The sequence below is a fragment of the Perna viridis genome, chromosome 11, assembly GCF_037379345.1.
Source record: "Perna viridis isolate PV_CMFRI_1.1 ecotype Kerala chromosome 11, ASM3737934v1, whole genome shotgun sequence".
In the NCBI taxonomy this organism is placed as follows: domain Eukaryota; kingdom Metazoa; phylum Mollusca; class Bivalvia; order Mytilida; family Mytilidae; genus Perna; species Perna viridis.
The window spans coordinates 10,764,659-10,777,428 of NC_142455.1; the positions used below are offsets into that span (position 1 = coordinate 10,764,659).

General features: G+C 33.3%; 1 protein-coding gene and 1 pseudogene across 5 annotated transcripts; one reads left to right on the forward strand and one right to left on the reverse strand.

Moving 5' to 3' along the window:
• Positions 1 to 346: 346 nt before the first annotated feature.
• On the reverse strand, positions 347 to 12,679 carry LOC148602955 (glycoprotein-N-acetylgalactosamine 3-beta-galactosyltransferase 1-like). Of its 5 annotated transcripts, XM_088551624.1 has the most exons (5): positions 10,364 to 10,457; positions 3,791 to 3,840; positions 2,589 to 2,843; positions 1,802 to 2,460; positions 347 to 576 (listed from the first exon to the last, which is right to left on the reverse strand). In XM_088551624.1, the coding sequence occupies exons 2-5, from the start codon at positions 3,807 to 3,809 to the stop codon at positions 466 to 468; spliced, it is 1,044 nt and encodes a 347-aa protein (XP_088407750.1). In that variant the 5' UTR covers positions 3,810 to 3,840; positions 10,364 to 10,457; the 3' UTR covers positions 347 to 465. The 5 variants fall into 5 exon arrangements, with proteins under 5 accessions (XP_088407750.1, XP_088407751.1, XP_088407749.1 ...); XM_088551625.1 differs by lacking the exon at positions 3,791 to 3,840 and having other exon boundaries at positions 10,364 to 12,679; XM_088551623.1 differs by lacking the exon at positions 10,364 to 10,457 and having other exon boundaries at positions 3,791 to 3,992.
• On the forward strand, positions 5,141 to 6,069 carry LOC148602956 (uncharacterized; annotated as a pseudogene).
• Positions 12,680 to 12,770: the final 91 nt, after the last annotated feature.

Here is a 12,770-nt window from a genome sequence, read left to right on the forward strand (position 1 = left end):
GCAAATTTGCTGTGTTATGACATTATACTTTGTCAACATGCTGTGGAGTTAAATATATTGTGCAATGTATAAACTTTGTGCCATACACTTTGTCAATATATTGTACTGCGCCATCGACTTTGTCAATATTCTGTATCAGGTCATAATCTATGCAAACATAATGTATTAGTAGCGCCATAACCTGCCGCATATTAATATTTATCACCGAAAACTGTGTGTCAAGCGCATCTGTCAATGCAAATGCGTTATCTAGCGCCATAGACCATATATCTGTCTAACCCCATATAATTATGCAGTGTGTCGTCGAGCCCAAAAGTCTGTATATATGGGTTTAAAATATCCAATATCATATATTAATGTGATATTTTAAAAGACTCGACAATAAAGTTACCAATACAAAACATATAATTATAATATAATCTGAAAACACATCATCTATTGATTTTCGCCATTGTCTAATTTGTGTCACCCATGTGAAATTCCATATGGCCGTAAGTGGTAGACATAGAACTCGAGATCATACATTTTCTGAGGCGTCACGTAATGGAAAGAAATGGCATAGTCACTAATTTGTCCCTGAAAAGAAAACCAGAAACAATTTGCAAAGTGATAAAAGACAAATAACTCTAGCCATGTTTTAAATAGTTATACAGCATGGTAATAATAGATATACACTTGATCAATGTTCCATTGACTGACCAGGGGAGCATTTCAGACGAAGATTTCAAAATTAGTATTCGATAGGCTTTACACCAAGTGTGGTCTTTTTAAGTAGATAATATTGTTAGCGATTTCTTGCACTCGTAATTTCAGTACGTCACATTTGTATATGATTTGCATCATTATATATATTACTACTCCACATGAGTCACTGATCGGTGCCGTGTTTACCGTCATAGCTTCATATGATATCAAATGTTCCTCTTAAACATCATACACATGTGTCCTACGTGTGTTTTTTTGATTGTATGAGAACGGGAAGTTTACATTAAAAGATGAAATGATCGGTTAGCATTGAATATAATCAAGTTTCCGATTGGGACACAGGGGCTCGTTGCAATTTACTATATAGGTCATATACATTATCAGGGCCCAACATCTATATGGCCATTGCTAGTTGCTTAATCCGTTTCCTAATCTGGTTCCCTGATCAATATCATAAACGACCAAAAGATCACTGAACATTTGAGAGAAACTTGGGGAACAAAACATTACCCACACTTCCTGGTAAGCAGTTGTTTTGACTGAAAACACTCGGGACATGACGGTTACGAAAGAGCAATCATATCAAGGGAACCAAGATTCCAGCGGAAGTCACCCGATTTTAAAGCATATCGCATTTATGCCATTTCGAAGTCAGTGGCAAAGAATATTTGACTTTTCGCGACTTCGAAGACTTCAGTCTTTGGTATTAAAATGTTATAATGAAATGAATGCTTGTCAGATCAGAGACAGAATGATCTTGGGTGAATGAAGTTTGGGTGAGGTGCCTTCCTGCGGTTTAAAGTCTTAAGTATCAACCCAGTCTTAAAATCACGCAGATGATAATATACATGTACATGTATATGGGTTTTAATCGTAAGTACGAAAAAAAAATTCACAATCCACTTTAACAGTTCAGGCATTTTTTTTGCCTAGGTACGTTATACTAAATGTGATAATTTGATCAGGTCTTTAGTGTAAAAAACTCTGGTGATAGAAATTCATAGAAAATATTAAATTTCTGTTGTAAATATCCATCAAATTCAAAGTTTGTTTTATTATTGAAAAAATCGTTTTCCAATATTTCTATGGCAAATACCTTTCTTGGTCCAATCCAGTCCTTTCGGTAATACCATTTGGGGAAATTACCTGCTAAATGTGTCCCCATGTTAAAACAGTGGAATCGACTTCGACCCAAAGCATCTGTAGTGTTTGCAGTCCTTACCCCGAGATTGTCCATACAATGACCCATTTCAACGTCTTCAGAGCCACCATCTTCGCGACAGATACTTTTATTTTGTCCATACTTTCCAAAGCGAATGAGTGCTTCTTTACTTAAAACATATCCGGCACCCCCGCTGTAGTAGCCCTGAGGCATGTGCGTTTTAAAATGGTGGCCGAAAAATACAGGTTCACTTGGTTTGTAGTCATTGAGAAAATACCTGAGATTTTCTAGTATGACGTATGTATCATCGTCTGCTTTCATGAACCAATCAGCAGCGTCCGTATATTTTTCGTACACGTATCTAAACGCTTGCATAGTTTTTGCTGTTAAATGTTCTCTACCCTCAGAAACATTCAATCCTATGGTAGGAAAGGAAACATTTGTTGTTGAACTAAAGAATAGTAGTATGTTGCACCTTTTTCCCCATGTCTTTTTGACATGAACAGCTTTTTTCTCTAAGTTCTGAGGACAAGTCATTACCCAACACAAAACGCGAACTCTCCTCTTTAACTTTTTTGCGATTGTCGTGTTATCTATAAAAGTACATAAAAAATGACATCAGTTATATTTATCTGACAGGAGTTTTGTTTATGTTTAATTATTCTTTAACTTTGTTTTTGTTTTGTTTTTTTACTATATTTTCGTCTACTAAAAAACTCACCATGATGGAAGTTGTTGTCATTAATTAAAGCTAGCTCATCATCTTCGACACTTTTGTTAAATCCGTAACGTCGTATTTCGGTTGAGTTGACTGTCTGTACAAACGACTTTGCGTTTAAAGACGGCCGCCTGATCATTTCGTAAGAAAAATATTGTGTCTTAATGATTGATGAAAATGATAAGAAGGTAAATGAGAACAAAAGTCCAGATACCAATCCTACAACGAAATATCTGGTGACACTTGCTTGCCTTGACACTGAAAATAAGAAAGTCATAAAAGCCGTAATAAGTGAATAGTTTTTAACATCCGTAGACATTTTAATAGCGTATACAAATACATTTATACCCTTAAATGTAAATCTAACTGACAAATCATCATAGTGAATATACATTGTAATTTCCGTTCAAAATAGACAGAATGTTTACATGCTATAAAAACCTTCAACACAACTTAAAACAAGTTCTATCTTTTAAAAAAGATAGTCGACGCAGTAAAATTTTGTTGTTTTAACATCTAAGTTTCTACATTTCTTTCAAGAAAATAACACATGGCACGCATTATTCAAATTTTCAATACAGATTTTTCGAATGCCACTAGGTTATCAGTATTTGGCCAATCGGGAAACAGAAGTGCGATCCGGTGCGTTGCGTTTCTATAGTAAAACGTCCTTAAGGTCAAAGGCTAAAAAGCGAAACTATACCGACTATGTCGGAAAAACTTACGTATGGTCATAAAGACTGTCATAACCCAATATAATTACATGTAAGGGTTATGCAAATGTTACTGGTACCAGCACCTATTAAACCTATGAAACAATATACATTACCATAATGCATATAGATAAATACAGAATCCGTATCAACTATTATACTTTTCATCCTCGACTACTTATTAATCTGCGACAAAGATTCATAACATGTCTTAAACTGCTCCACCGTCTTATAGTTCGTCTATTAATCTGCGACAAAGTTCATAACATGCCTTAAACTGCTTCACCGTCTTATAGTTTGTCTATTAACCTGCGACAAAGTTCATAACATGCCTTAAACTGCTTCACCGTCTTATAGTTTGTCTATTAACCTGCGACAAACATTCATAACATGTCTTAAACTGCTTCGATTTCACCGTCTTATAGTTTCTCAGCTCATATCTTCAATATATGCATGCCCACAAAATAGAGTTAAATAAAATTTGTACTTAACTAAAATCTTTTCTCTGCATGCCTAGTATAAATCTTTTAAACCAGTTTCACCTAAATTGGAGGTTAATGGCGGATGTAAATGTCTATGATTACATTGATGTCTTTGTCATACATGTAACAGCTTGAATTTGATGAAATTGAAGTATAAAATAAAATAATCAAATTCTTCAAGATGAAAGGAAAGGTGTGTTGTTTACATGTGTTCGTTTATTCCCGCCCAAATTTGTTATCTGTCGTTTGAAGTATTTGTAGAAAAGCATTTTGGTTAGGGTAAACGAGACAAAGACTTTGAAAAATACTAAAAATTTAGAAATAATTTCATTGTGCTTCGTTGATTTATTTCCATATAATTTAAAAGGTCTAACTTTCAAGTATAAGATGAAAGTTAGCAATTACTGTGTAACAATGAACTCTATCTAAACAAAACCCCCTTTTGAACTTTGTAATAAGTTCGGTTAAGAAAGGTGTATGGATTGCCAAGGTAACAAATATATGTGAATTGATTTACGGAACTTTTAAAAGAGTCTTGTTCAAACGGGTTCTCGGAATGTTCAGTTTTTGTTATCAACAGGTTTTACTGTTAGAGAATAGATTGTTGAAAATATACATGTACACCGAGGCGGCTTGTGTCTCTTCTTGTACTTTTTCTATAAGTTTTTTAATCATAGTAAATGTGGAAGGAAGCTTGAAGTATCCAGTCTTTCATACTTAAGTATGATTAATTTTACCGATTAATACAGGAAGATAGAGAAATATAAACAGAAATAATCGTTTATGTAATTTATGTAACCTCGGAGATATTGGTGATCAATTCCACCTGTATTTGTCTGCCCTTTTTCAATATGTATAGAAATACATGTATGCACTTGAAATCGAAGTACAGAGTATGACCAAATACATGTACTTTAAAAATGAAGGAATTGATGCAAACTCGAAATTGTAAAGATCTCAGTAATATTTGTAAACTGATAAAATTTACGCAGAAAGTGAACTTTCCAGGCTTACTCAATTCTATATATTACCTATTTATCTTTATAAAGTTGAATCAAAATGCAAAATATATATAAGTACATCATGTATTTTTATGCTTGTATAATTTATATCGTACGTCTGACGGTAAGTCCCTCTTTTTATACCAACTCCGTCCGTCCGCCACACTTAAGGGGGCTTACCTATCCAGTCCTTGCACAGTGTAGTATCATGGAAAAGAACTTGGACCAACTTTCCCGGTATTGTGTTCATTGAAACGTACTAACAAAAATGATATACATGTAATTAGGTATTTAAATACGTCACGAATCGATGATATCTTTGGTTGATTTGGAAACACCTGGCAAACACTTGTGATTAATGGTTGGAAAACCTACATATTTTAAGATTTTTAGATATATTAGATGACATTTTGTCAAGACTTGTAGCTATGGAGAACAATTTTAAAAGAATTGAAAATGAAATACGTGAAATAAAACAGAACATGAAATCAAACAATGAGACAATGAACAAAATGGATAAAGGCATTCATGGTGCATATGACAGATTAAGAAATGTGGATGAACAAATGGCTAATCTTAAACAAGAAAATGAAATATTAAAAGAAAAAAAAACCATCCAACAGCAGGCCAGGTCAATGAGAGAGAATCTCATCTTTAGGGGTATCACAGACACATATGATCCTGATGAGAACTCAGAGGAAACACTGGTTCAATTTATTAAGACAGAATTAAAAAATAGAGGATGATATCAATTTTCATGTTGTGCATAGGCTCAAACCAAAACCAGATAAATCCCCTAGGGGTATCATAGCAAAATTTGAGAAGAGAAAAGAAAAAAATAGGGTCTTGAGTGTGGGAATTGATAAGCTCAAAGATAATGATAAATTCAGTGTCCATGAGCACTATCCAATTGAAATTATAGAGAGGAGAAAGGAGCTCATACCATATCTTAAAGATGCCAGATACAAACAGCATCATGCAGTTTTAAAAGAGGACAAACTATATATAGATGGGAGGAGATTCATCCCAAGGGGTCCTTTTGTACCATATCCTCCTCCAACTCAACCTGAAAATAAACAAAACAGCCAGGATTCTCCAATGCAGACAGGTCAGAGGGAGAATCCGACGTAGGACAGGTGTACAAGAGGGAATACAATCCAACAAGAGCAAAATAAAGAAAAGACAATTTCAAACTTGAAAGTATTATTTCTGAATGTGTGCGGACTAATGTCTAAACTTAAATTTATTGAATTTAGAGAAAAAATTGAATTGTATGACATATGCTTCTTTGTAGAGACAAAACGTGATAATTTTGATGGAATTGAGCTTCCAGTTGATTATGTATATGTGACAAAAAACAGGAAAAAATTTTCTAAAATCAGGTGGAATAGCAATAATGTACAAAAAAATGTCTTCAAAATCTACTTTCAGTTGTTGATACGGAGAGTGAATTTGTTCTGTGGGTAAAAATTTTAGATCAGGGAGGGGGGTTACAAAAAGATTTTATTTGGTTGTGTTTATATTCCTCCTGAAGGTTCCAAAATGCAAATGAGGAAGCATTTGATGATATTGAACACGAAATGACAACCTTAATTAGAAATAGTCCAAATATGCATTGTGCACTTGTAGGAGATTTTAATGCTGAGACAGGTACACTGAGTGATTATATAATACAAGATGATACTTTATTACATATCCTTGATTTAGATCAGGATGATGATATCCTCAATTATATGGAGGATTACAAAAAACTAACAGGCCTTAAATATTCCTTTACAAAGAGTTACTCAATGTAGCTGTCAACCAAATATGTATGGGTATAAACTGCTTGATTATTGTAAGAGGCTAAATATGTTTATTGCTAATTCCAGGATATGTCTTGACCGAGGAATCGGCAGGAAAACATGTGAAAATGTAAGTGTAATTGATTATTTATTGCCATCTACCAGTTTATTTCCTTGTGTTTGTCATTTTGATATTGATGATTTTGACCCTGTATTGTCCGATGTACATAACTCAATACACATTTCTCTTCGCATTAATTCACGTAGGGTGAATCAAGAAGATAACAACTCACCCGTCACAAAACCAGTCAAGTGGAGAGACAAAAAAACAGGTCGAGTTCACCCAATGTTTACACGGTAAACAAATTGAGTTGACAGATATTTTATAAGATATTGATAATTTACACATGATCGATTACATTGATCAAAATGACATGGATAGTGTCATTGGTAAGATTTGTGGAGTGTTTTAATCAGCTAGACAACAAGTATTCAATAAAAATAAACCCCCCAAAAAAATAGAATGAAGCCCGATTCAAAGCTATGGTATAATACTCAATGTTATGACCATAGAAGAAAGTTCCACAAGGCTAGGAAACGATATAACGAACACAAGAGTGAGCCAAATCGGCTGAGTATGATTCGGTGCAGTAAACTGTATAAAAAGGTCACAAGCAAGGCATACAATGACTTTCAATTGAAATTTGAGACAAACATTCGGAAAACTGCAAAATCAAACAGTAAAGAATTTTGGAGGATACTTAACAATTGTCTGAAAACAAATAAAAATAACCCTAACGATATTGATTTGAAGGTGTTGACTGAACATTTTAAGAAATTAAACCAAAATGTACATGAGGATGAGAGTGTTGATGTTGATATTAATGTAAGTGATATAACTCCAGAAATGAATGAGATACTCAACTCTCCGATTACTGAAGTTGAAATTCAAAAAGTGGTGAAATGTTTGAAGAATGGGAAGTCAAATGGAACAGATGAAGTGCTACATGAGTATATTAAATATTCCATTGACGATATGATGCCCATTTATGTTTCTTTATTTAATTTGGTTTTAGATTCAGGGGTGATACCGGAGAGTTGGGGTGAAGGTATTATTATCCCTATTTTTAAGAACAAGGGGTCTACATCTGATCCGTCATGTTATAAAGGTGTTACATTAAATTCATGTTTGAGTAAACTATTTTCAGCAATACTAAATAACAGATTGAACACTTTTTCGAAAGAATTTGATATTATAACCAATGCACAAGCAGGATTTAGGAAAGGGTTTTCAACCACTGATAACATTTTCATTTTACACTCTCTTTTATCTATTTATTTTTCACTTGGAAAAAAGTTATACTGTACTTTTGTAGACTTTAAGAGCGCTTTTGACACAGTATGGAGAGTAGGTCTATGGCAAAAGATGCATAGATCGAACATACAGGGAAAGATATTTAAGGTCATTTATAATATGTACCAAAATATCAAATCTTGTGTGAGAAAAGGAATGATTGTTCGGACTTTTTTGGCTGTGATATTGGCGTGAAACAGGACGAAAATTTATCGCCTTTCCTGTTTTCTCTTTATCCCAACGATTTAGAAACCTTTTTCACAGAAAATGATGTTGATGGTTTAGAAAGTATATCTAATATGTGCTTAGATCTGTTGGGAATGTTAATTAAACTATTTATCATTTTGTATCCTGACGATACTGTTATTATGTGTGAATCAGTAGAAGGTATGAAAATGCATTAGAAAAATTTGAAGAATATTGTAATGTTTGGAGGTTAAAGGTCAATACTCAAAAAACCAAAATTGTCATTTTTAGCAAGAGGAAGCACAATCCTCGAACGACCTGGTAATGACATAGATATTGTAGATTCATATTCTTATCTGGGTGTGTTATTAAATTATAACGGAAATTTTTGTGCAGCAAAAAAGAAGTTAACTGATCAAGCTACCAAGGCTATGTATGCCTTGTATAAAAAATTGCAAAATTTATCTCTTCCGGTGGATCTACAGTTAAAATTATTCGATTCTCTTATCAGTCCCATTCTCACTTACTCTAGCGAGGTTTGGGGTTTTGAAAACATAAAAATTGTTGAGAAGATTCACTTACAATTTTGCAAAAAGATATTAAAGATACGAAATAATACACCAAGTTACATGGTGTATGGAGAACTTGGACGTTTTCCCATGGAAATAATTATTACACTGAGAATGGTTAGTTTTTGGAATTCTCATTAAGAAGGAAATAATAGACTGTCAAGTATTATATACAATCTTATGTTAAAGCTACAAATAAATAATATTTTTTCATTTAAATTGATTAATTTTGTTAAATCCATATTTGATGGAACTGGGTTGAGTTTTATATGTAATGACCAGTTGAGTGTTAAGAAAAATATGTTAAAATCAGTTGTAAAACAAAAATTGGTCGATTAATTTATTCAGGATTGGTTCTCACAACTAGGTAATTCTTCACGGGGAAAGTTTTATGGATCTTTTAAGACTGAATTTAAGTTAGAGTCGTATTTGATTAAGCTGAACACGGATGATCGTATTTATATGGCAAAATTTAGATGCTCTAATGTAAAACTTCTGTTGAGACTGGGAGATGGGCCAGCATACCGATACACCAGCGAATATGCAAATTTCGTAAAATTCTGGGAAATGAATATCATTATCTATTTGTTTGTAACCATCCCGAAATTGTGGAGGCTAGAAACAAATTTATTCCACAATATTATACTCGTAATCCAAATGTGAGCGAACTGAATGGGCTATTAACGTATTGTAATGTTCGTGTATATCGCAATCTTTCATATTTCATCAAAAACATTATCAAAATTCTTGCATCTATGTAGATTAACTAAAGAATATGCATTTTAATTTCTAATATATAGTAATGTACTTACACAGTTGAACCAATTTTAATCCATTCACGTTAATTTTTAAAAACGCACGTGCAGAAGTCTGTGAATGAAGTCACGTGGTATAGTAAGCTTGGGATATATACACTAACTCATTCATTAACTACCAAATACTATTATGTCACCTTACGGTAGAATTCAAACTTAATGGATATACATGTAACTCTGTAAATGACACTTAAATACAACAGAAATTATTGGATTTTCAATGTATATTACATCCTGAGAGCAGACAGATTGGAATGAAAAATTATACACATGATCATATAGATCTATAAAGCAACTTAATAACAAAAATAAAAATATGTAGCTTTTTTTTATGTGTATCAAATTTTACAGAATTTGCATTATTCTTTAAAAGACTGTTACTTAATACGCGTCCTATTCTACAGAAGTTGTAGTGGCGATCATCATCATTTCTCTTGACTCGCACTGTCCATTAAGGATGAATAGTTGCATGGTCTGTATGCTCCCCCCTCCTCCCTACCTCAAAATACACGTTACAGTGTAGTAATTACGTTGTAACAGCCTAAAAGGCATTTCAGACTGTAATGGTCTGGAATTCTACGAACCGTAATACTATTTATATTTCATAATTCTTCCTCTTGACCCTTAGTAGTACACAGGTGATATAGTTCAATAACATAAAATCATGCATTCCATGTTATTGTTCATGTTTTCATCGCATATTTTCATTTTTTGTTTATAGTCAAAACATTGGACGCCATTTTGCGGGAGTAACGTTCCGGCGAATTGACCTGCGGGATGTTTTTGTCTAAATGTAACGTAATATCAAATAAAAATATTTAAGAATGATTTAAGTACAAAGTTAAAAAACGTGGCTGTAAAATAAATTTCTAACCAGATGCAGAAATTCCATTAAAACATCCAAGTTTGCTTTTAAATCAGCACATGTAAGATTCCATAAACACCAGAATCGATAAGTTTTAATGGCGCAATGAAATTTATTCACACATCATTTTGTCAAAGATAAAATATATTTGAAAATCATGTGGTGAATATGAAAGTAGTATAATAAAATTTTAAAAAATGAAGGTTTTCATAATTTTTTGTGATCATTCCTTTTGGAATGAAAAAAAAATTTTTAACCTTTAAATGATAAAAACTCGTTCCACCATATGAATCCGAAAATGCAGTCAACCGTACCATACCAAGATGTCAGCTTCTAGCTGTAGGCCACTTCGTGCTTTAATTCGGGGGAATATTATCTTCCAAACAAGGTTTGTTGGGATAAATGTGACTTCTTTTTCTTGTAATAATATAGTTTTGTTGAAAAAAATATTCTTAAAATGTCTGAATTTAAAGTTGTTTTTTTATACCTTCAAATTAAGGTCCGATGATAAAACCTCGCATTTTTACTATAAATAAAAAATGAAAATATCCGATGAAAACATAAAAGATAAACATAAAATGCGTGGTTTTATGTTATAGAACTAACAGGTGAAACAAAGTAGTGAGCACGTGTTTAAATTATCTTTACGGCAAAACTGACCTAATTATTATTATATTTTTGTATTTTGTTTGTTTGTTTTTTAACAACTTTAACCTAGATTTGGAGAGCGTTGTGTATAACGCCATCACATCGAGCTTTCCAAGTATTCGGATCGACTGCTGCAGGTTTCATCTTGCCTGGACAGAATTAGTGGAGGGAAACTCAGTCTTTGGGTTTGAGTAATGTGCATGTACATGGGCAAATCGTCAGAAGAGGAAAAATGGTTGTAAAAATTTTACGGACTTTCCTTTCTCCCACCAAAAGACTGCTTCTCTGAATTAATTGCCGGAAATGCAAAAAATTAATTGTCGAAAATGAAAATGCAAAAGCAAATTACTCATTCCGCTGTGCTCTACTCGTTAAAAGACTCGTGGCGAAAGAAATCCCAGATTTTCAATAGAGACTCCGGTAAGAACTTTTTAATCCTCAATATTATCATTGAAAACCAAAACACTCGGTTATTTGTACATTGTAACAATGAAAAATACAGAAGTTTTATACTCGTCATCATGGATCAATTTGGTGTATTATAATACATCTGCTCCATGAAAACCTGTTTGTTCACCATGTCATAATTTTCCTCTCCTTGTTAGTCTACCCCGGACGTGACATTTTATGAGCGACTCGGCGAAAGACGCTGATCAGTTACTTTTATTTCTATATTCTATTATCTAATTATTTAGGCTGGCTATAGCATGTTCTGTGGTATTTCTATAATCTGTTCAATTAAAGCCAAAATCTGTCTTTGATTACGGAAGCCCATAAGTGCCAGGTGATGTTTATAGGGCATATAAGTCTCGTCATGTGACCCCTTGATTTCACGAGAATTGGTCCTAATCTACTATTCAAAAGCATAGAGATATTTGTCATTTAGAGAGCGTTGAGTTTAGTGTTAATGGGAAAAATCTTCCTGTGTAAAAAATATCGATAAAAATGACAAATAACTATTTCTACAAGAAAAAACATAACTAGAAGATTTTGCATTGTTATACAGCGTTTCGAGTATCCGGAAGTAAACAGTAAAATACAGGTCGGTCTTCAGTTTTCAATACGTTCTACATCGGAAATTCCGGTAAAGAAAGTGAAACTAGAACGAGATTTACATACCCTATTGTTTAGTCCTTACAGACATGGTATTTCGTCATAATGACTTAGCCAACTCATTATAACGACTAAATATCGCGTTATAATGACTTAGCTAGCACGTTATCAAGTTTAATTGTCTTTAAATCGGGATATGAACTCCTTAATACTAGATACTAAGTCGTTATAACGAACAACTTGGTCGTTTTTCACGAGTTAACCGAGTCGTATTGCCAAGTACTAAGTTGTTCTGATTAGATTTTTAGTCGGTATAAAACAAATTAGAGATAAAAACTGACAAATCCGTCTGTTCAGTTTTGTTTTATTAATCCTCTAGCCAACCAAATGCGAAGAGGGATACATTAGACCCCCGTTCGCCCATTCGTAACTCTCTAAAATCATCCTCCTCCTTCAATTGATGTTGCACAAAATAATCTTGCCACTCAGCATTACGTCATGATAATTAGATGAGTCGATGTCAAGTTGAAACAGTTTAAATGTGATTTGATTTTAATTTTTCACAGCTTTCACAGCTTCGTGTGGCCCTGTTTTAAATGTCATTGAGGTACATGTAACCAGATATCATTATCAAGTTTCATACCGTTGTTACGTTCATATCTTCATAATATTCAAACTTAAAACAGTGTTTTTTTTAGCGATTGATGGGCGGACA